The sequence below is a fragment of the Miniopterus schreibersii genome (assembly GCF_964146895.1).
Source record: "Miniopterus schreibersii genome assembly, chromosome: 15".
In the NCBI taxonomy this organism is placed as follows: Eukaryota; Metazoa; Chordata; class Mammalia; order Chiroptera; family Miniopteridae; genus Miniopterus; species Miniopterus schreibersii.
In genome coordinates this window covers 30,542,365-30,566,948 of record NC_138115.1, presented here as the reverse complement: position 1 = coordinate 30,566,948, position 24,584 = coordinate 30,542,365, and the positions used below count along the sequence as shown (strand labels likewise).

Genomic DNA, 24,584 nt, shown 5'->3' with positions numbered 1-24,584 from the left:
GTGTATGGGAAGATGCTCCAACCAACTGAGCCAACTAGCCAGGGCTGTATTAGTATTTTTTTATCCCTTTTGTTAAAGGCAGTCTCTCAGATTCTATAAGCTGCAGGCCCACATCTGCCCTGCATGGCCACCTAGTCTAGAGCACTTCCGAAGCCACCTTCTCTACCATGATTCTTTTTAAGCCTACAATTCGCTGTGACACCTGCTGTAACTCGGGGTCCCATGCTGGGTGGAATAATTGCCATGGGCATCATTGTGAGAAACTGAGCAGGGCAATCTGAATGTCCCGAGAGTCCAAGACTAGAAGGTTTTCTGAATGTGGGGCTGGTTTAAGAGAGGGCTCGGCCAAGGCAGCCAAAGCCAGTCCTCAGGGAGGCCTCACGTAGCCAGAGCCCTTTGGATGAACTGTATTCAATGATATTAACTATATTTTTTTATATTCTGTATTCTTCTAAAAAAATTTTTTTTAATTTTCTTATTTTTCAATTACAGTTGACATAACAATATTATATTAGTTTCAGGTGTATAGCATAGTAGTTATATATTTATATAACTTATGAAGTAATCATCCCAATAAATGTAGTACATATCTGGCATCATTCATAGTTATCACAATATTATTGACTATATTCTCTATAATTTACATTCCCATGACCATTTTGTAACTGCCGATTTGTACTTCTTACGCCCTTTCTCTTTTTCACCCATCTCCCCAGTCCTCCTTCTATCTGAAGACCATCAAAATGTTCTCTATATCTATGAGTTTGTTTCTGTTTCTGTTTTGTTCATTTGTTTGTCTTTTATAGATCCCACATATAAGTAAAATCATAGGGTATTTGTCTTTCTGTCTGACTTATTTCACTCAGCATAATACCGTCTAGATCCATCCATGTTGTTGCAAATGGCAATGGTTCATCCTTTTTTATGGCTGAGTAATATTCCATTGTGTATATGCACCACTTTTTCATTTTTCCATCCATCTATTGATGGACTCTGAGGTTGCTTTCATATCTTGGCTATTGTAAATAATGCTGCAATGAACATGTGGGGTCCATATATCTTTTCCAATTAGTGTTTGGGTTTCTTCAGATAAATACTCAGAAATAGAATTGCTGGGTCTTTCTTTGTCTCTTGTTCTAAGTATGCTACCCCAGCTTTTGTTTAAATTTACATTTTCATAAAATATTTTTTTCATCCCTTTACTTTCAGTCAGTGTGTGTCTTTCAATCTGAAGTGAGTCTCTTGTAGGCAGCATATGTAAGGATCTTGTTTTGCATTTAATCCATTTACATTTAAAGTAATTGTTGGTAGATATATAGTTGTTGCCATTTTATTCTTGATACTTTTAACTTTATTTTCTTCTTCTTCTTCTTAAAGGAGTCCCTTTAACATTTTTTGTAATGGTGGTAAAATCACTCTTCAAGGCTCTGTGAACCCCCTGAACTGTGTGCACAATGTTTATGTTCACTCGTGTTTTCATTGAAGGTAGATGAAATGCTAGAGCCATGCTGTCCAATATAGTGCTCGCTGGCCACATGTGACTATTTAAATTTAAATTAGTTAAGTTTAAATAACATTAAATTTTCCGTTCCTTGGTCCCCCTCGTCACAGTTGGAGTGCTGACCAGCACGCTGGGCTACCACGTTGGGCAGCACAGAGAACAGGTCATCCTCACGGGGAGCCCTGTTGGACAGCACTGACCTAGAGAGCTCAGGATTTCATCAGCTTTTCAAAGGCATCCAGGGCCAGAAAATGTTAAGAGCCACTAAGTCAAGCCAGTGAAACTTCATTTAAGGAGCCAGAAACTTCTCTAGGAAGTGAGTCAAAAGCTCATCATTGTGACAGGGGCTATAAACAAGTCTGCCTTTGAGCGCTCTTTTTTGGTCCAAACATTCAACTCTAAAAGCCCTTTAAAAGCATTCAGATTCTGCCCTGGCCAGGTGGCTCAGTTGTTGGAGTGTTGTCCTGAACACTAAAAGGTTGCAGGTTCAATTCCCAGTCAGGGCACATACCTAGGTTTCAGGTTTGATTCCCAGTCAGGGTATGAATGGAGGCAACCAATCAATACTCTCTCACATCGATGTTTCTCTCTCAAATAAATGGACATATCCTCAGGTGGGGATTAAAAAAAAATCCAGAGTCTGTGCTTTATTGTTTATCTCTTCCCTCCTTTTCCAAGAGGGACACAAAGTTCCCCAGAGCTTCTGTGTCCATCATGAGTGGGGGGGACGGGGAAGACGTTCCAGTGACCATGTCTTCTTTGCTGTGTGACTGTTGCAGGTGAGCGAGGCAGTCTTGGAAAACGCCCAGCTCATGCTGCAGACAGAGAATATCCAGGCGGGTGCAGACGACTTTAAAGACAGGTATTGTCCTGCCTCAGAGGGGACAATCCCTCCATCCCTCCAGACTCGGGTGACTTGGGTAATGCCGTCTGGAGCCTGCGGCATTCACCTCCAGCCACATGGAAGGCTGGGGTGGGAAAACAGGGTCCCCGGGAGAATCCAGAGCCCAAACCCTCCCTGTAGACACAAACTAGGCCCCAAGGGCTCAGAGATTTTGCCTGGTGTCACTCCGTTTAGAGCAGGGGTTCTCAAACTCTAGTGCAGTCCAGAATCACTTACGGGGCTTTTAGAAAACGCAGATTGCTGGGCCCCACCCTCAGAGTTTTTGATTCAATAGGTCTGGAGAGGGGCCCGAAATTTACATATCCTACAGGATCCCAATGATGCTGATCCTGCTGGTCCTGGGAGCACACGTTGAGAACTACTGGCTTAGAGCAATGCTTCTCAGTGGAGGCTGCGTATTAGAATTACCTGGGCATTTAAAATGCCAGTGTACATGCCCCACATATGAATGAGAGGTGTGAGATTTCTCCCTTCTATGAATGGATTAAGGTTCAGCTGTGAGATTTGGCTGAGTGGTCCAGCTGGGTAGAAGGCCATGGAAGGAAAGGAGAGGGATGGGGAGAAATTGGCAAAGATGTTGGGTAGTTTTTAGAAAGAAGGCCCTGTGTACACAGAGACTGAAAGAACTCAGAGGGGGCAGTTTCAGACTTGTGTCCGTGTGTATGCACACACGTGGACATGTGTGTTATTGCATAAGTTGTAAGTTTTTAAAACTCTGGATGTTTCACATGTAAATCCAGCCTTCTCGTTTCTCTTGAAGAGAACTGGCACACCCTTCCCACACAGCAGGAATGGGGAGCAGCTCACAGCAGCGCCCCTTTAGGCGAAGTAGAAGCTATTGCTTGTGCTTCAATCCCCAACTCTCTCCGCAGCCCAGGCCTGGCCCTCAACCCTCACCTATTATTGGCCGCTTGGCATTTGGGTTGGCAGCCACGATCCTGAAATTCCACATGGGCCCTTTGGAGATAGAAACCACATTCCTCATTTGGGGTCATTGGCATGTAGCCTGGTATTTGGCAGATTCTCAGTATGTTTGTTAAAGGAGCAGCAGGTGAAAAGGGTGACAAATCGGAATAATGGTGGTGGGGCTGGATCCCTGAACTCCTGGGGAAGTTCACCCTCCAGCTCTAGGCTCCCAGTGCCCCATGAGGCTGGCAGCCCGTTAAGTCAGGTTATCAGGAGTTGACAACAGTTGTTCTCGTTTTAACAAATCAACATGTATCAGTTACATTAACCGTGCCCTCGAAGCTGCTGGAAAAGTGGCATCTAACATTCATTGTCTAACTAGCACATAATTGGCCTGTTGGTAACACTTGTAATTTTATTATTTTGTCTTTTGGCTTGCCCGGCTATGCTAATTAAGTTCCTTTTCCCGCAGATATGAAAATGAGCAGCGATTTCGAAAGGCAGTGGAAGAGGAAATTAACTGTCTCCATAAAGTCATCGATGAAGCTAACTTGACAAAAACGGATCTGGAAAGTCAAATCGAAAGCCTGAAAGAAGAACTTGGTCTTCTATCAAGGAGCTATGAAGAGGTAGGTGCGAGGTGGGTGATGCCGGGTTGGCCACACTCTCCTGTCTGGCCAAGCTTCAAGACACAGGCGCTGGGCCCAGCCGCTGCGGCTCAGCTGGTCGAGCATCGTCCGTCCAGTGAAGCAAAAGGCCACCAGTTCGACTCCAGGTCCAGGCACATGCCTGGGTGTGGGCTCCATCCCAGCTGGAGGGCGAGCAGGAGGCAGCTGATCCATGTTCCACTCTCACATTGGTGTTTCTCCCTCTCTCCCTCTCCCTTCCTCTCTCTCTAAAAATGAATAAAAATATTTTTTTAAAAAACAAACCTAGGTGATGGCAGCTCACCTGGGCCTGTCCACGTCGCTTGCCCAGGGCTGCAGGGAAGATGCTGGTGAAACACTTTCAGTCCTTGTGGGTCAGGTTAGCCCAGGGGCCTCACACTCCAATGGCTTCAGAACCAAGCTGCTGTGAGACCCGGGAGGGAGCAGGTCCAAGCAAGAGCGGGTGATGGCACCTGTGTGGAACTGGAGGGCACATCCAGTCCCTCAAGGCGTTCTTCAGATCTTTGTCTTCAACACTATATAGGACAAACAGTAACTCTGATCCGGGCTGTGGTTTGCACGCTCTCATTAATGGAATCAGGTCAGATCCCTGAGTGACAGGACGGAGGGGACCTCCCGCAGCGACGTGGTCCAGGCCCCTACAGAGCTGCACGGATTCTAAACCACCAGCCATGCACCACTGCCGGATCCGAGGCCTGACGTGCTCGCAGATGAAGAAGTCAGGCCTCGCTCAAGATCGCTCACGTCAGGAAGCTCCTTCTTTAGTTCGACCGTAAGCAAAACAGGAACCAATTGGCCCACTTCCTCCTGTTCTTGGCTCTAGCATTTTCTACCACTCCTCAGCAGTGAGAGACTCCACAGTTATCTTTAAAGCTCTTTCAGCTTACTCTGACTTTATGAAATGCATAAATTTCATCTTGCTATTGCCGCTTACTCTGTATTGCTACTTAGCTAGTTTTTTGGATTTTTGCTTTGGGCCTGGGCTTGTGAAGACTCACTGAGACTATGGCACCTGTGCTAGGAAGGGGGCCAGGGGCTTTGCGAGCAGCTGTGAAGCCTCACGTTTGGCTGGAGCAGAATGAGAAGCGAAGTGTTGCCCACGGAACGGGGCTTCTGCTGACTACAGTCCCACGTCTTTTCTTTCTCCTGTGGAACTCACCAGAGGTGTGTTCTGTCATTTTCAGGACGTGAGAGCGCTGTATAGACAGTGGGCTGCGTCTGAGCTAGAAGTGGACGTCCCCATTGGCACTGATCTGGACGACATCCTTGAGACCATCAGAGTTCACTGGGAGAGAGATGTCGAAAAGAGCCGGATGGAGGCAGGAGCCTCGCTCCAAGCCAAGGTGAGAGGTAGGACCCGCACCCTCCACTCTGCCTTGTGCGGAAGGAGGCCAAGCAGAGATGAAAGCAGTCAATGTGCAAAGGAAGAAACGCAGCTCTTTCGGTCTCATTCGACATAAATGAAATGTGTATTAAAATAATAGGTTCTTGTTTACCTGTCCAAAAGCAGAAAATATTTAATAATAAAAACAATGCTGGCAAGTATATGGAGAGGGAGGTCTTCACCTATGTCACTGGGGAGCATTATGACCCCTTTGCAGAAGGAACTTGGAGATTTGTATCAAGAGTCGTAAAATTCCCCTGTGTACCAGTTGAATGATCTGGACATTATCGTAAAGAAACATTGAAAATACAAGTAAAGCTTACATCCAAGTATACTCACCGAAGCATTCATTAGAAGAGTGAAAACATTTGGGAAGAAAACACATAAATGTGTAATAATAGGATAAAGGCTAACCATGCAATGCCATATCAGGCAGTTATTAGAAATGTTATTCACAAAACATTTATAACAACGTGGGAAATGCTCATGCAATAAGGTAAATGGGGGTGAGGTGCGGGGAACAGAGAACAGAGAGGTATATGCCAGGGCCAACAAACTTCCTCTGTGAAGAACAAGAGGGTAAATATTTAGTTTCTGGGCCAAATGGTCTCTGATGCAATAGTCAGCTCTGCCACGGTAACATGAAAGCTGCTGCAGACAAAAAGTAACAAATGAGTGTGGCCGTGTGCCAATAAAACTTTATTTACAGAAGCAGGAGATGGGCTGGATTTGGCCTGCGGGCTACAGTTTGCCAGCCCCTGCTGTATACAGTAGGGCAAAGCATTCAGACAAAGAAACGGGGCATAAAGAAAAGATGAGAAAGAAAACAGGGAAACATTCACGGTGTCAGCGGCGCTTGTCTCTGAGCGACAGACCTCTTGAGCACCTTGAAATGTTTTTCTCGCTTTCGGAAATTCCTTGACTTTTTTTAAGTAGTATGAATTCTCTTCATGGAAGAAAACAACTCTTACCAACCTTCATAAATAATAAAGGAATTAACCAGAAACAGGATGCACAGGGTTTCTTCCCTTCTCCACGCCCCACCCACGTATGGCTCTGGAATCTTGCGGCAGAGGAGGGAAGAAAGCGTGAAACTAGGTGCCAGTCAAGGCCAGGCTCAAGACCAGGCAGGAGGGCTGCTCCTGGTCCTTGGTTACCGCTGAGAATTTCTCAATCCCAGCTGCACAGCAGAATTACTTCGGAGCATTTTTAAATTTCCCACCCCCAGGCCCCATCCAAGACCAATTAAACCTGAAGGAGGAGAGGGACTTTGTGGTGCTTTTTTTTTTTAATTGATTTTAGAGACAGGGGAAGAGATGTTGAGAGAGAGAGACATCAATTTGTCGTTATGCCCATCCATGCGTTCACTGCTCGATTCCTGTGTGTGCCTGGACCAGGGATCGAACTGGCCACTTGGTGCATTGGGATGAGGCGCCAACCAGCTGCGCTATCCGCCCGGGGCTTTGTGGTTTTCTGAGCTCTCTGGATGATTCTAATGCACAGCAGGGTTGCGAACCATGAGAGTATATATATAAACCTACCAAAAGAAAACCAGGAGGCCTTTTCTTTCTCCTCCCTGCCCCCTTCAATCCCCTGCCCCAAGTATCAACAGGAACACTCCCAGAGGGGTCTTCACCAATTCTGGAGCCCCCAGTGTTCTCCAGCCCGGAAAACACCCCTCACTCCCCTGCTTTCCCACCCCCACCCCCTTTCAACAGCCCCTCTTCTTTCTAACCTTCAGTTCCTTGGACCAGGTCACAACAAACACTTTTTATGACAAATCCCGCCTGATAACTCCACAAAATGCACCCCCACCCAACCTGGTGAGAGGCGAACAGCACAGAGGGAAAGTGACACCCAACCATAGATTTGGTTTGGGTCCCTTACTTCTTTTTTAGGAGAGTCATGAATGTTTATAATTAATGACCGCAGAAACCATCCATTTCCACTCCCTCACTTCAGAGGTGAGAAAACAGGGACCCAGAGAGGACAGTGGTCGCACAGCGGGGGGGGTGTGACCATCACTGAGCTCTCCTGGCTCTCGGTCCAGGGATCTTTTCTCTGCGTGGGGCTGTTATTTCTCCCTGGCTCTGTTTCCAAAGCTAAGTCTCAGTGGCCAAGCAGTTTGGAACCTTGCTTCTGTCTTAACACCCCTGGGGTGTGCATCCCACTGTAGTGTTTATTTCTTTGAGAAGGGGGAGGGGCACTGTAATTAACAGGAATGTATCCTGCAGCGTGAGAAAAAGAAAAGAACCCGGTCATTATCACTCACCCCTCACCCTCTTGAGACCCATCACCAGCCCAACAGTCATTCCAGCAGTAATTCTGAACGGATTCATTAGTGTCTTTTTAAGAGAGTAATCAGAAAGCTACACCTCAGAACAAACAAACAGCACTTGTATAGGTTTGGCCAGTGCTGCCTGGGCTTCTTGCAGAGAGGCACAGCTCAGAAAATATTTGCAGAATGAGTGAATTCCTCTGATCGTCAGCAGAGATCAGAATTGACAGCCAGAAGTCCTCCGCTAAATAGTTTTGTCAGCTGCAGTCATGCCCTTGGGGCCGACACCTGCCCATCCCGAGCGCCTTTTGTCGGTTTCTTGGCCGCAGAGCATGAATGTGAAGTGGCTCAGCACGCACTGCTTTCGCAACCTTCTGCAGAGAGAATACAAGCTTGTATCCGATTCCCTTTCAGCCGGGGAGGTTGAAAATTCATTGACATGATGAATGTATGTCTTTGTTTAGGTTTCCCCAGAAACTGATCCTGAGGCAAATATTGACGTGGAGGTGGTTTATTTGGAAGTTGAGGGGGATACCAGAATACCAGGAAAGGAGAAGCAGAGAAGGGAACCAACAAAAAGTATGTTATCCAACCAGCTACCGCTGTGGGAGACTGGAACATGCCCCACAGGGGCCCTGGGGAACAGGACAGGATACGAGAGGGGAAGGTGAGGAAGCTGGGGTAACACCACCAGCTCCCACCAGACCCTCTGCCATCTGCTAGTAGAGGGTCCTTTCTGCTTCAGAGAAAGCGCTCAGGCAGAGCTGCAGAATCTGGCAGTAAAAGGAAGCTGGGAGAACCAACGTGATGAGGCCTGAGGGATACAGGTGGATGCCATCAGCTTCTCCTACCACTTATCAGCCAAGTCTTTTTATTTCTTTAATTGAGGTAAAATTGGTATATAACATTACATAAGTTTCAGAAGTACAATATTATAAATCAACATCTGTATACAGTGATCACCACCGAAAGTCCAGTTACTATCCATCACCACACAATTGATCCCTTCACTCATATCGCCCACCCCCCAAACCCGCTTCCCTTCTGGTAACCACTAACCTGTTTTCTGTATCTATGAGCTTGGTTTTGTTTGTTTGTTTGTTTTAGATTTCACGTATAAGTGAAATCATATGCTATTTGTCTTTCTCCACCTGGTTTATTTCACTTAGCATAATGCCCTCAGGTCCATCTGTGTTGTTGCAAATGGCAGGATTTCATTCTTTTCTATGGCTGATTAATATTCCATTCCACATCGGTTCATCCATAGATGGACACTTAAGCTGCTTCCATATCTTGGCTATTGTAAATAATGCTGCAGTGAACATGAGGGTGCACATAACTTTTCAAATTAGTGTTTTCCTATCATTCAGATAAATGCCCAGAAGTAAAATCACTGGATGATATGGTAGTTCTATTCTAAATTTTTTGAGGAATGTCCATACTGTTTTCCATAAATCTTATTATTTTTTTTAATCATGAAAAGCTTATAAAGAGGTTCTGATTAGGTTCTTTCCAGCCACAGTGTGATGGGTGTCGGGAACGTCAGTGGTCCAGTGTTTGGAGTTTCTCAAGTTGTATGATTCAGTGTCTGGGAGGATCAGGTTTGTCCAGGGAATTTCTGGAGGGTCTCAATATCTGGGCCTTCCTTCTCTGTTTGTTGTGGTTACCCAACTCAGGGTATTTGGGGATGCTTCGGGAACCTTAGATGACATGCCAGGCCACTCTCCTGACCTCCTGGCTAGGGTGAGATACACTCTCCAATCTGCAACCAACAGACCTTGAAAAGGCCCTGGAGTGGGGGTGGGGGGACACTGTAGGACTGCCCTCATTCACCTGTTTCCTAGATTCATATGCTGAGATGCTTCCATTCTGTAGAGTGACAAACAATAGAGAACCCTAAATGCAAGTTGCTCCACCCTGACCTTGGTCGGATTAAAGTCTCAGTGCCCTTCATCCCTACAATTTTTGTGGAATTTACAGGTGCACAGAAATCACCCCATCAATCATTGTTAAAATATATAAAATTCAAAAATAAAATTGATAAGCTGGTGAGGGCATTTGTGCTGGCCAGGTCTTTGACATTTTTTCTGCTGGTTCAATTCTCACAATAGCCTCAGAAGCAAGAACTATTGTTATTGGAGGGAAGAGCGGTGAGAGTTTCTAGTTTCTCTGCAGCCAGGCTATTTCCACTAAGTTTTTCTTTCACAGCGGCAACCATTTCAAAGGTCTTTTATCATCAACAGAAAAATGATGTTTTAGGAAACCAATGATACTTTCAAGAATATTGTGCAGTTGTTGCCTTTCATGTCATTGTCAGTCCATTGTGATCAATATAATCAAACGCTTCTTCCAATTGACCTTTTCCTTACAATGTGGGATCCTCCTGGAAGCAGGGCCACCCTGCAGGCCATGGGCTTCCAAAATTTCTGAACAAAGCTGCTTATGGTTCAAAAGATTGACCTGTGTCATTTCAGTTTGCCCACTGATAGGACTGGACCCCCCCCCCCCCCAAGGTAATGAGGTATATTCATTTTTCATTGCTTTGAAACCAATTACTGCAAACTTAGTGGCTTAAAACAACTCAGAGATTGTCTCACAGTTTCCGTGATCAGGAATCCAGGGGTGACTTAACTGGGTCTCATCTCAGGGTCTCACTAGGCTGCAATCAAAGTATCAGCCAGGCTGCATTCTCATCTTCTGAGCCCACTCAGGCTGTGGGCAGATTCAGCTCCTTGCAGTTGCAGGACTGAGGCCCTCAGCTCCTAGAGGCCACCCTTCTCCATTGTCAGCTCACAACAGGACAGTATGTTCCTCCAAGGCCAGCAGAAAAGCTCCACCCTTTGAAAGCTTTAATCCTATTAAGTCAGCCCAACCCAGGATATTGTCTTCCTTTTAATCAACTCAGAATTAACTGATTTGGGGCCTTAATTACATCTGCAAAATCCCCTGGCCCTTGTCATATCATGTGACCTAATCACGGGCATAACACCTGGAAGCAGAGATCACAGAGGTCATCTCAGATTCCTGCCCACTGCATCGGGTCACCCAGAACTGCAGCAGAGGAAAAAGACTGCCCCCCTCCCAAGTCTTGCCACCTTGCCTCCTCGGCCAGGTGGACAGCATGGCCTCCAGCCTGCCTCCTGCAGGGGCGCCCAGGTCCTCTCTTCCTTGTGTAGTTTCTCGGCCTAGACACTGAGACCTCGGCTCCCTTGCCCTACACCTGGCCTGCAGCCAGCTCCCAGCAAGGAAGGCTCCGGTTTGCTTTCTTAACCTCCCCCTGGGGTCTCCCTTCCCTGGGAAGAGCTCTACCCCCTCATTCCCAGAAACCTCATCTCTGTCCCCCTTTCGCTGCATTGGAGGCTGTGTACAATAACCAAAGGCCTATTCGATGACCAGCACAAGCTGGTGTGGCGTGAGGCACCGCTGAGAGAGAACTCGGGCCCCTTTTGATCGCCCCTCGGGGCCAGGAACCCCAGAACACCACTGCTGTCCTCTCTGACCACAGGTCAGCGCTTGCCGCAGATCAGCTGAAGGCATTTGTGGTCAGGATGAAGCAGCCAGGATGACTGATTGTGGAGACGGTTAAGAATGAAGGGGGGGGGGGGGGCAAGCTGAGATTAACTGTGAGGTTTCTAGTTATTGATAGTCTTTGAACTGGAAGAGACATTAGCGGTTGACCAGAGCAGCGCCCTCTAATCGACATTTCTGGTTAATGGAAATGTCCTATAATCTGTGCAGCAGTCCAGTATGGTAGCTGCTGGCCACATGTGGTTATTGAGCCCTTGAAATGTGCCTAATACAAGTGCATTTTTAATTTTATTTCATTTTTAATTGAAAGCATGTGGCTAGTGGCTACCATATTGGACAGCAGAGGACAGTCTAGATTTAACCATGATGAACCTTGGATGACATGTCCCCATGTCAGCCATACTCACAAACATATAATAAGCCCTGTGAGGACAAACATTTTATATAGGCTGCTGTGTCAGTGCCTTTTCTTTGCTCTTCACTGGCTCCAGGCTACAAGATGCCAAATGTGGTATTGCCTTGATGGCCAACTCAAGAGCTCCTTCCAAGGAGAAGAGAGAGAGCAGAACCCCTGAGAGCACCTATAATCTAGGGGTCTCTGGTGACTTGCTGAGTTGGCTATACGCAGTAATGGCTCTTCGGTGAAATAAGCCATGGCTGATTCTGGTGTGCTCACAGCCAGCACTAAAGGGGCATCACCTGGCATCCACACACCTCATAGTATGTACAGAATGAGCTTGGCAAAGGGGTCCCAGCTTGCCTTTATTTTTTTTATTTACTTTTATTTCATTGAAGCATTTTAAAATATATAATACCTTAATTTGATTCAAAATTCAAAATGTACAAAATGATAAACAGTGAAAAGTGTCATCCAGCCCATGTCTCAGCCACCCAGCTCTTTTCTATGACCCATCAATGTTATATTTTTTCTTATGTGTCCTTTTAGAGATACTTTATACATATACAAGGTCATATGTATACAGGCATTGGCTCTCTGTCTTTTTACACAAATAGTAGTGTTCAGAACATACTGCTTTTTTGTAAGGTTTTTTAAACTGACATGTAGAGAGAGAGGAAGGAAGAAGGAAAGAGAAAAACATCAATCGGCTGCCTCCTGCACACCCCCTACTGGAGATCGAGCCCGCAGCCCCGGCATGCACACTGACGGGGAATCGAACCAGCAACCTTTTGGTGCATGGGATATGCCCAACCAACTGAACATACTGCTTTTTAGCTGTATGATATTGTATCACAGGGCATAGCAAACTATGGCACACAAGCCAAATCTGCCTCACTACCTATTTTTTGCAAATAAAGTTTTATTGAGACATAGCCATGCTCATTTATTTCCTTATTGTCTATGGCTGCATTTGCACACCATCAGAGCTGAATAGCTACATCGGAGATCATGTGGTCTGATAAACCTAAAAGATTTACTACCTGGGCCCTTACAGAAAAAGTTGCCAACCCCTGTTCTAGCTAACATATCCCAAGATTTATTTTAACATGTGCCCTGTTGATGAATATTTAAGTGCTTCTCATCTTTAGCTATTATAAATAAGACTAGACACTAACTTCGTATGTCCTTCATTTCCCAATACAGAAATATATCTGTTGGATAAATTCATAGACATGCAATTGCTGGGCGAGAAATTGTGTGCATTGGTAATTTTGATAAATATTGCCAAATTACCCTCTATAAAGGTGTTACAATTTACATTCTCATCTGAAATGTTTGAGAGTGCCCATTGCCCCACACCCTCATCAATACTGTGGGTTCTCACACTCGGTGAGCTTTTGCCAATATTATAGGTAAAAAAATGGTCTTTCGGTATAGCTTTATTTTGCATTTCTCATTCTGAGAAAGATAGAACATCTTTTTATGTGCTGAACTTCATCCATATTTGCTTTGTGTGTACTATCAGATCATATCTTTTGCCCATTTTTATTAGATCTTGGACTTTTTATTACTGCTTTGTAGTGGCTCTTTGTATAGGAGAGAAATTAGTCCTCTCTGTGTGATATAAGTTGCAAATATGTTCCCAACTTGTCACTGTCTTTTTACTTAATTTATGGTAGTTCCAGCTAGCTTTCAAAACACATTGTTAGCCAATGAAGAAGGATTATTATAGGAGACAGGTAGGCCAGGTTATGGCTCCTGCAGCCGCTTGCTATAATAGTGTATCCCAGCTGGTGCAACTGGGGCAGAGCTGGGGGCAGTCAGAGTAGTTGTTAAAAGGGACAAAGAAGAGATGGTCTCATTGAGGCAGGTACTGCCTGTCTTTGCCTGTCTGTTACCCTACCCAGCACAGCCATACACGGTGCAGAAGGCACTCCCAGGCCCTAACCTTCTGTGTTATGTTTGCAAACCCACAACTGGTCAACCACCAATATTTGAATAACTGTCTATGTAGGTGATCACCCAACACTGCCATCTCCTCCTCATACCTTCTACCAAGGAATCTTCACTCACAGACACGTTCCATTGTCAAGCACAAACCAGGTGCCAAGTCCTGCTCTTGGTGGTGTGGACACAAAGTCTCCAGTTTTAAAGAATGCCCATCCCTGGCCACCTGATTCTACTTGTCTCAAAGCTATCTTAGATATTTCTTACTAGTAGCTCTTTCTCATAAGAAGTGTAGGGACCTGAATTCTAAAATAAGAAATTGGCAAAAATGAAACAACCCAAATCCCTGAGACATTAAGGTAGTGAGGTTCGTATTAAACACTTTAAGTAGTTTCTGGAAGAGACAAAGCAGAGGAGTCACCTTTTTCTTAGGAACAGTATGATCTCAATGAACCAGAGCAAAAATACTACCATTTGGACATCTGTAGTAATTACTTTAAGAAGAAAAATATCCTTTTGTCTTCAGAATGACACTCACTGCTGAGCCTCTCCTGCTGCTCTCATCAACCGGGTGTGCTTGCTCCTGACCAAGGGGACAGCCAGTCCACAGAGCCATGTGCTCCTCCAGGTGTTTCCTTTGGCATCTACAACCGAGGCTGGGAATTGGTCCTACACCCCAAAGAGAGCAGTGTCAACAGCCAGGCAGTTCTTGTGTAAATTCAAGGAGAAACTTGGCCTAGCCTAGCCAGGCCAGCTCTTCTGCCAATGCTGAAGTTTCACCATGTGAGAAATACCCTTCTTTTTAATTCCTGCTAAGGAGAGCCCATGTCCCTGGTAAAAACTGGATGGCATTCAGACTTCTCCCAAATAAAGTCTGCATCTGGCTGGGTTAGGTCAGGGGTATGTGTGCTGCCTGTTAAGAGCTATCCTTAGTTAAATAACATTTATACGACACCGAATGATTGTAAAGGGACTTATAATTGTTTAACAATGAGAGCTAATCCTCCTAATGAAAAGGAGATGTGATTTAATTCAATTCCTGGTAGATCTTCCTCTTCATTGGTCTCTAGCATTTGCCTGGCACACACCATAGACCTTCAATAAGCGTTGTTGAGCATGTGCTGGGTATAAAAAACCATGTTAGGTCACCAGAGAGGATAGAGGGGTGACTAAGAAGTCATCCCTGCCCACAGGGTACCCACAATCTAATGTGAAGATTGCTTAGGATGGAGGTGGGAGGCAATGGCTAGAAAGACCATCTCCCACACAGCAGAAAGGGATGTGCCAGGAAAGCAGTGCCGGAAAGCATGTATGGAGCACTTTCCAAGTGCCAGGCAGTGAGCTAAGTACTTGACAGGCATGTTCTCATTTAATCTTCCCAATCTGAAATAGTGCTGTAATTTATCCATTTCACAGAGGAGGAAACGGAGGCACAGAGAGGTTAAGTAACTTACCCAAGATCACATAGTTAGAAAGTAGCAGAGCTATAATTCAAACTATACTTTCTTACTGTTGATGTAAAAACATCCAAACCTATAGAAAAATTTTATAAGAGTTCATTTGAAACAAACTGAGGACATGCCGGGAGGCAAGATCTCAATGGACTGAGAGAGTGCTCTGGAAAATGGCAGTGTTGTCGTTCTTTTTATGCATTTGGAATCCAAGGAGGGAAGGAAGGAAGATTACATGAAATCCATTGGTGTTAGGTCAAGGAGGCGAGAGAGCCAGACAGGAAAATCTCTGTGATTGGATAAAAAGTAAAATGGAGAGATACTTCTTTTACATGGGTTAGTGCAGGAGAGTTAACATTGAGCATTCACTGAAATAGGGATGGTATACGGGGGCAAGAAGACCATGTGCTCACCTGTGGGTGGTTAGCTTCCGAGGGGTTCTGGAAAAGAGCATTGCTTTGGCATCTCAAAGGACTGTTAACCTAAATGAACAAGAACAATGGACAGGGCTCAGAACAAAAATAAAACTTTTACTAAGGAAGTTACAGGCCTAGGGTGTGACTACCCACCATGACCTGCCCAGTTAGGAATTCATGATCAACTCATCCTGAATGTGAGGTTACTTTCGGTCACTGAGCCTGTCGGATTCACTACATACGCCCTCCCCCAGTCGACACTCCTAACTGCCAGGCTGACCTGGACAGATCACAGGAAGTGGGAAACCATGATTCACTCTGTTTTTTAAAAATAAGCAAATGCCCCACCAGAGTGGCTCCGTTGGCTGAGCACTGTCCCAGGCACCAGAAGATTGCTGGTTTGCTTCCCGGTCAGGGCACATACCTGGGTTGTGGTTTGGTCCCCTGTCGGGGCATGTACAGGAGGCAACCAGTCAATGTTTCTCTCTCATATCGAAGTTTCTGTCTCTCTTTTTCTCTGTCAGCATGTCCTCAGGTGAGGATTAAAATAACAAAAAAAGAATGAGCTAGTGACATCTTATGGAATGTGAAGTTGGGAGGCCTCTGTCCTGAGGGTCTAAACGGTTATGCCGGCCTCTGTGAGGATCTTTCTAAGCCAAGGCTCTATGCCCTCCTTGTGGGGTAAGATTCCTCTGTGATACAAGATTGGGACCCAGGTATCTATCTCCTCAGGGGTCCGTTGCTTCCCCTTTCTCCATGATAATGAATGTAATGAGGTTAGCACGCTCCTCAGAGGCCTAGATGCTTAGAGCAAAGCAGTTAGTTTGTACTCTGAAGCACAGAGTAGCTGTTTTTTCACCCATTGCAAAAACCAGAGAGCTTGAGTGACTTGCTGAAACCGGCACAGCAACTGCTCGGGGAAAGGCAGAATACACGCATTTTAACCCCTGCACGCTCAGCCTGGATACACATGTTGCTAAGCACACACCTGCCTCGTGGCCCTCCATGCTCTGCCTCCTCCTAAGCTCTCCCTCCCCCTTGGACTACACTGCGGCATTTCTTCCAACTCCAGGTCATTGCCAAGGATGTTTTGGGAAGTGGCAATGCTAATCAGCAAAGTGGGTTGGGTTTGGAGATGGCTCTTTCCCCTCCATTTGGAGACTCTCAGACATGCACTACATTCTGACATACTCAAAAGCATGCTGCTTTTCTTCTCTTCCATCCTTCATGCGCAACACAAAAATTTAATTTAAAATTTTTTTAATTTGAAAAGTTTTACCATATTTCAAAATATCCACATGCTCTCCTGCCCCAGAAATATAGATGGAGTGCACCCACAGGCAGCCCAGCTCCTGCACAGTGGAGCCCAGATTTCAAGCTGGTTTGAAAGACTGGAGACCAACATAATTGAATCTCATTACACATCCAGCAACTGCACTAAGCAACAAAACACAATCCTGCCTTCCTATCCTCGGGGTCTAGAGTCACACACCTACTATTTGGTCTGTGAGGAGAAATCTGGAGACACTGGGTTGAAATGGAAACAGAAATAGAGTTATTGCAATAACTAGAAAACAAATCTAAAAAGCCATCACAGAAGACCATGTCATGCTTTTAGGTGAGTTCAAACACTTAACTGTTCCCAGGTGAAGTGCAAGTATGTAGTAAGCTGGTTTCAAAAGGTATGAGACATGATATAAAATGGCTCTGAAATTCATAGTGATCAAATTAATTTCTTTTTCTCTTTCAATCTTAACTAAACTATATAAGAAAGTCTCCTTTGGTGCTGGTAGGTCATTAACATGTCTCTGATACTTATTAATCTCACCTTTCAGCAAAGAGAAAGCATTTCTTACTTTGCTTTTCCATTTGCACCTATAATTTCAATGTGACTTGCTATTTCTTGCAAAACCCACCAATCACTTTTATAATTCTGTCATCAACAATCGTGTCATAAAATCCGACTACAGAAAAATGTTTGATTATTAATATCTTATTATGCAAAAAGTCACTTACATTAATGATGAATGAGGATAGCTCTGATGTGAATTTTGGTTGATATTTTCGTTGACCTTAATGAGTTCATTCATCAATGATGTAACTTCTTTACAAATCAGATAATAGTTTTCAAATATTGGAAGAATATTCCCTATAATTTTTGTGCCATTCCCAATGCAACAGCTACAGACATGACCCACTTTTACGTTTATTCTGCATTATTAACATTTTCTGCATCCCTTTCTTAAGTCTAGACTCTAGACAGTAAATAAAATGGTAATCCAGTCTCTGATTTATAGTGTTTGCCAATTTCCATGGTGTCAATACTCTCACCATGACTGATTTCAAACTACTAACTTGACATAAATGAACACAGAGTTGGGCAGGGCCACACCATTTGTTCCCACCACACATGTACCATCAGTGTAAATACCTCAATAGCATAGATAATGATAAAATGTAAAGAATTAGCAAGTGATGCGTTTTGAGTATTTATTACCATTTTTAATATAACATTTAATTGTGAGTTGATATCATTTAATTTTTAATAATGGCTGTGTTTAACAACCAGCTTACAAAACTCCTGAAAAGTCCACACTGGGCTCTTGTATGCTGTTAGGAGCTGGTTCCAGCTCACACTGCCCCAGCCACTCTGTGTAGCTGTGTTACCTGACTCCATGTGTCTGTGAGGACACCCCCTCTCCTGTCTCCCACCCACCCACACAGCCCATCTGGCCAGGCACCAACCCCAAGCAGAGAAGGAAAAACAGGGCTACTGATCACAGGAGGATTTGGCAGACAATGAGGATGTTTAGAGTGACCCACCTTCACTTTGGGAAGGACAACTCCAATTCCAGGGTGTTAAATTGATGGATTGGTGGAAGCGGCAACATTAAACTCTGGTTAAGAGCTCAGCTCTGGGGTCTGTTGCTGCACTTGAGTCCCGGCTCTGCCCCTCTTAGGTCGTTCGATCTTGAATAAATAACTCAATCTCTCTGAGCCTCACTTACAGACTCATGTATTGGCTAATACTACTTTTTACATACAGAAAACATATACAGCCAGTATTTGCACACTTTTAAGGTCCTGCGTGCATAACCCAATGGAAGCCGCAAGTGATTCGGGAGATAGTCATCATAAGATTATCATGCTCACTGATTGTCATCTGTATTCTATGGCAGGGACTGGGACTCAGAGAGGCTGAATGATGGCCCAGGGACACACAGCCAAGGGTCGAGCAGTCGGAGCTGGGCCCATGGCTTCTGTTCTCCTTCAGCTAATCCCAGGCCTTTAATGGGCGTTTTTCTTGAGCTCCTTACAGCCCTCAAACAGCAAGAACTAGAAGAAGTCCTACTGAGATAGGAGCCCTTTGACTTGGGGTTTCTTAGCCAGTCAATTAGATTCGACTATTTTTGCATACTTCTATAAATAAGTATTCATATGTAATAAAAATGGTCGATCCAAAAAGCCAGTAACCTAGGAGACAAAGCAGATTTTTCTCCTACATCACGGGCTTGGTGACATGCCATCAGACTCGAGTTGAAGTTATAGATGAGGGTGATCTCTCGTTTTTTTCTCTTTTCCCCAGCAAAGGGAGGAGTAACAATGACCTGCTCCCCTGGATGTATGGGGAGGAATCATATGTCCATTTTGCTCAGGAAGAAGGGTCAAAACACAGACCTTCCCCTTGATAGTCACAACTGTGGCCAGACGTGTTTTGTCAAGGAAATGGGGACTGTCACATCCAGTTGGCTAACTGTTACAGGAAGATGGGGCAACTGGCACTGCCTTGCCATGCTGGAAGGGGTTACGAAGTCTCTGAAGGGCAAGATGGCAACATTCACCAGAATTACAAATGCCTGCCCTTTTGACTCAGCAATTCCACAACAGGAATTTACTCCCCAGAGATATCCTCATGTAGTCAAAATGAGGGATGTAGGTTATTCTTTGCACCATTGATTGTAACAGGCAGACTGGAAGCAACCTAAGTGTCCATCAGTGGGGGACTTCTAAATAATTACAGTACTTCCAAAGAAGGCAATACTACACAGCCATCAAAAAGAATGTAATTTATGTATATATGCTGATATACTAGAATAACTTCTGAGATGTAGTAAGTATCAAAGCAAAGGGAATGATCGTGCATTTCTGGAATATTTCTGGAAGGAGGTATAAAAAACTGGAAATGAGAACTGAGTAATTAGGGCAGAGGAAGAAAAGGACTCTATATACTTTCTACCATATATTCTTTAGAAAATTTTTTGAATTTTATTTTATTTATATGCTTCATATGTTCAAGCTAAATGAATGTTTGTATACAAGCTGGTGTGGGTACCTATAGAAAAAGAGAAATTTTTAGGTCAAATAGCTGTTTCCTCTGAGTTAGAAGCAGTGGGGTGGTCATTAGAAAGGGTGAGAGGGAAAGATGGGTTCATGGTCTCCGCTCATCCTGCTCACCTGAGACCCCACTCTCCACAGCAACAGGCAGAGGTGGCCCCCTTGGCCCAGACCCAGGAGGAGAAGCTGGCTGCTGTCCTCAGAGTGGAGTTACACAACACTTCATGCCAGGTGCAGAGCCTCCAGGCTGAGACAGAATCCTTGCAGGCCCTGGTGAGTGGGCCAGGGAGAGACCTGGCATTTCTTGTTACAATTTTAACTCCCAACTGTTGAAATGTAGTCATACGGGTCACAGTGTGCCAGGGACTTCCATCTCACAGTGTGGGAGTTTGAGGCCGGAAAGGGTTATCTGATACGGAATCACAAGTGTAGTAGATACGTCGAGTGCCCGGCCCAGATCAGCTGCACCAGGCTGCTGCTGTGAATGTTGGCTACTCATGCCCACAGAGGCCCCTTCCCAGCTGCCCCTCCTCTCCAGAGAATTTTCCTCAGCCAAATAGAAGACACCTGCCCTTGGGAGGTCAGACCAGCCCACCTTCCCAGCCAATGACTGGCTCACAGCGGGATGTAAAAGTCCAGCTCACTTGCTTCAAAGTGGAACCAGCCCTGTGGTATAACTCACACTTCTGAGGCTCTGTGGGATCAGGCCGTAGCCAGACTCCAGCAGAGACCACCTCCTGGCTTAGCCCCTTTCCTATCCTGCTTTCCTTGCTCCCCCTTTTCCCAGGAGCAACCCCTTAATTATTTCATGTACCAGGATCCCTGTCTCAGGCTCTGCTTCTGGGGCACCCAACCTAAGACACCTGGTAAGCTCCTCAGACTCACTGTGGTTTGTGGGCAGATCTCTCGCATCATTAATTATTATTATTAATTAAAATGATTATTAATAATACAGCAATCCATCTCTGCTCTCTGGGATGGACTAAAGTTCTATTAGGTTGTCAAGCACAGCTCCTCCTGGATGCCCCTCCAGGGGCCACGTGTACCAATTCAAACCACAAGTGTGTTGTACACGCTGGGGTGCTTGAAGGGGTTGCTTCATGTAACCCTTGTGTAGCTGAGGTGGTCTGGAGGCCACTGAGGCCCAAGAAGCCCTCCTCTCCCATCAGCCTCTAGTCCTGGGGCTGATCCGATACCACTGTTGATGCCCCATAAACCTGCATCTCAATTTTGCCACCCAAATCAGCTCCATCATCAAACCACCAGCCCCACCTGCCACTGGAGCCAAGCCTGCCATGACGTTAGGTCAGGTACGTGTTCTAGTCGGTTCCCTTCAGGAGCAGCTTTATCTCTGCCTGTTGCCAAGATCATCCTGTCACCCCCAGTTCCCTTCCTTCAAGTATCTTTGGTTCACTTGGTCCATTGTCCTCCGGCCAACAAGGTCACACGGTGCCCAGTCAGCTCAGGGAAGGTGCTCAGTCTTCTTGCCACAACATGACATTTATTTTTTCATTGGTTGCTTCTTGTATGTGATCTGACTGGGGATTGAACCTGCAACCTTGGCGTATCAGGACAATGCTCTAACCAACTGAGCTACCCGACCAGGGCCATTGTTGCTCCACTTCTGTCCCACTAATCCTCTGATGGGATCTGGGTCAGAGCAAGAGTGTGTGAGTAAAGGATCTGAGGTGAGAAAAATCAGGAAACTACCCTTTAAAGCAATGCTACTTTCACTAAAAAAAAGGGAGGGGGGATGTCTAAAAGAGACGATATTATTTACTCAGAGGTATGTGAATGTTATGCTAATAAGTTTTATTCACCTGCCATAACCCTTGATAAATATCTAATGTTAGGACGGTTGCCTATCACATCTGTTGCTTTAGGCACAGTGAAGGGACTGCCATTTCTTCCCCAGATGTCCTTGTGGCTACTAAAATTGTCACTCTTTTGGCAACAGAAAGATCCAGGCAAAAGGTTGAGGGCATATCCTCAAGTAAACATCATCAAAAAAAAGCCCAGATGAATTTCTCCTCAGTGGCAGGTGGCCCATCACTCAGCACACATTCCACACACATGCACTGTGTGCCTACTATGTGCAAGGCCCTCCCTTAGACCCTGGGGAGGCAAATAGGCATTGGATGGTTCCTGTCCTCTACAAGCTCATAACTTGATTGGTAAAGAAAACCTGTGCACAAATGACTGAACAAAGCAGAGGGGCACTGTGTTCCCCAGAGCAGCTGCTCCCTACAGCTTCCATTCTTAGCAAGCCCCCCGATCACCCTCACCTCTGTCCCTCAGCAGATGTTCTCACCTGTATTATTCTGCAGATAAAATTAAGGTCCCCTAACAAGAGGTCTCTGGCTTCCCTTTCCCACTTCAAAATATCTCTAAAGCGTTATCCATCGCCTCTTTCCTTCAATAGACCCCACCTGAGTGGTAGGGGCAAGAGAGTGTCAAGGAAGACTTTCTGGGGTGGGAGGATGACCCCTGAGCTTGGACTTGGCGATGCGGACCCAGCCAGGTGAGATGCTGGAAGGAACAGAGAAGGATCTTGCAGGTGCAGGAAACAGCATGAACCCGATTTACTCAAAGATGAGATGTGTTCACCACTGTGGGGCTGGGGGAGTAAAGGTGGAAAGATGCTGGGCCAGTCGTGTGTGCCATGTTAGGGGCCCTGGAGAACTGGGGATGTGGCTAAAGCAGAAGAGATACAGGCCCAGATTTGGACTTTAGACAGAGCACCGTAGCTTCCATGTGGGGAATGCAGCACAAGGAGGAACTAGAGGCAGAAAGACAAGCTAAGAGGCCACTGATGTTCCCCTAGATGGGAGGTGATGTGCATCGATCCTGGGCACTGGCGGCTGGAGAAGATAGGACACAAATGTGAAAACTTTTCAGAATATACAAGGGGCAGGACTCAGTAATGATTGGATTTGGGAGGGAAGCAGGAAGACCAGGGCCATGTCCTTCCCCAGTTTCTAGTTCTCAGGAGGGAGCTCACCTGCTGAAGCACAGAATAGGAAAGACCACCAGGTCCGAGGAGAAGCCAGTGGATCCATTTTGGACGCCTTGATTTGAGGTGCCCTGGACTGCACTTATTTCCAATAAGAAGTTCAGTGGTGGGTTGGTGCTTGGGGGAGAGAGGTCTGTGCTAGAAGGATCACCGCAGGAGTCATTGGCAGACAGATGACTAAAATCATGAGTGTGGGACAGACCAACTAACACAGGCCCGGGAGGCACAGCTCAGAGAGAAATGGGCTCAGGATTGGGGAGGTGGGGAACCCACAGAGCAGGGGCAGCCGGAGGAAGAGGGATTAGCCAAAATGAGCACCTAAAACACTAAAGAAAAAACTGCTGAGTATACAGAGGCCAGAGACGTTCATTCTAACTCTGGTTCTGGGAAAGAGTGCAGAGGGGACAGCATTTTAGCTGAGCGCTGGGTGGGGTTTCAGCAGTGGAGGGGAAAGGGCCACCAGGGGTGAGAAAACCTGAGCGAAAAGGCCCAGAGATGGCTCAGGGGAGCAAGAGTTCTTTGAAGAAACACCTGCAAACTGCGTGTGTGTGTGTGTGTGTGTGTGCGCGTGTGTGTGAATTTCGCATTTTTCCTCTTATTTTCTCACTCATCTCTCATTCATTTATATCTCATCTCTCTCCCTCCCCTCTATTCCCCTCCACATCCCCCCCCAACCACATTCCCCCCACCACCCCCATCAGAAGGGTCAGTGAATTAGACTAAACAGGAGTCTGACCTCCTGAGGAGGCTTCATTATTCCCCACCAAGCCTAAGCCTTGCAAGGTCCGTGTTCTTGAAGAAAGGACAGACCAGGCCAAGGCCAGCCCCTCCCACTGCTCTGTGCGCCTCCCTCTCGGAGGGCCCCCCCGCCGGCCTTGAGTCTGGCCATGTTCGCTCTCCTGTAGAAACGAGGCCTGGAGGACACCCTGCAGGACGCCAGGCACTGGCACGACCTGGAGCTGCAGAGCCTGGGCGCGGTGGTCAGCAGGCTGCAGGCGGAGCTCCGGGAGGCGCGCGCCGACGCCGAGCAGCAGCTGCGGGCTCGGGAGCACCTGCTGGCTCGCAGGTGCCAGCTGCAGAGGGACGTGGCCTCCTACCACGCCCTGCTGGACAGGGAGGCAAGCCGGTGAGTCTCTTTTCTTACTTAGCATTAAAGGAACACAACTCATTGGTTTAAAAAATTTCTTTTCAAACACTATGAAAGTAATTAAGATAGATGAAACCCCTCCCACGCTCCCCAAAACACCCACACACTCCCACTCCCATAGCCTAGCTCTGTCCTTCCAGGATTTTTCTATCCATACATACATATATGCACAAATATAGAGACAAATATATATTATAAATATGCATGTATACATATATGTGTGTACCCGTTTATAACCATATAAGCAGATATACACATACACACATAGACATACCTAAGTGTTCAGACGTACCTAGTGCAGCAGGTTCTCCAATAAGGTTGTTGAGTTCATCATCGTTTCATTATGATGAGGTGCCACAGGAATTTAACACCTTTTTATATCAGTTATTCTGCAGTACAATGGGTTTCATTTTACACCCTTCCCTCATAGTTCCCAGAACCTATTGACAATGTCATGTGAGAACTTACTGTACATACATGGTATCTGTTAGGAATGCTTCCAGCTGCATGCAATGGAGCCTAATTAATGGGCCTATAGACCGATGCACCTGAAATGTAATGTGCACCCAAAACACCCAAACCCTGGGCATCTTTTTAAAATGCAGATTCTGCTTCAGTAGGTCTGGGGCCTGAGATTCTTCATTTCTAACAAACCCTCAGGCAAGGCCTATGCGGCTGGCCCACAGACCACACTGTGAACAGCAGG

General features: G+C 45.8%; 1 protein-coding gene across 1 annotated transcript in view; it reads left to right on the top strand.

The window, feature by feature from the left end:
• The window catches only part of BFSP2 (beaded filament structural protein 2), a gene marked incomplete at both ends in the record, with an annotated part of 43,368 nt that extends 19,507 nt beyond the window's left edge, over positions 1-23,861 (top strand). Inside the window, 5 exons of the mRNA XM_081159959.1 lie at positions 2,281-2,363; positions 3,784-3,940; positions 5,164-5,322; positions 19,860-19,991; positions 23,637-23,861. Coding sequence (XP_081016085.1) covers positions 2,281-2,363; positions 3,784-3,940; positions 5,164-5,322; positions 19,860-19,991; positions 23,637-23,861 — 756 coding nt within the window. The remainder of the gene's footprint in view (positions 1-2,280; positions 2,364-3,783; positions 3,941-5,163; positions 5,323-19,859; positions 19,992-23,636) is intronic.
• Between the last annotated feature and the right edge of the window lie 723 nt (positions 23,862-24,584).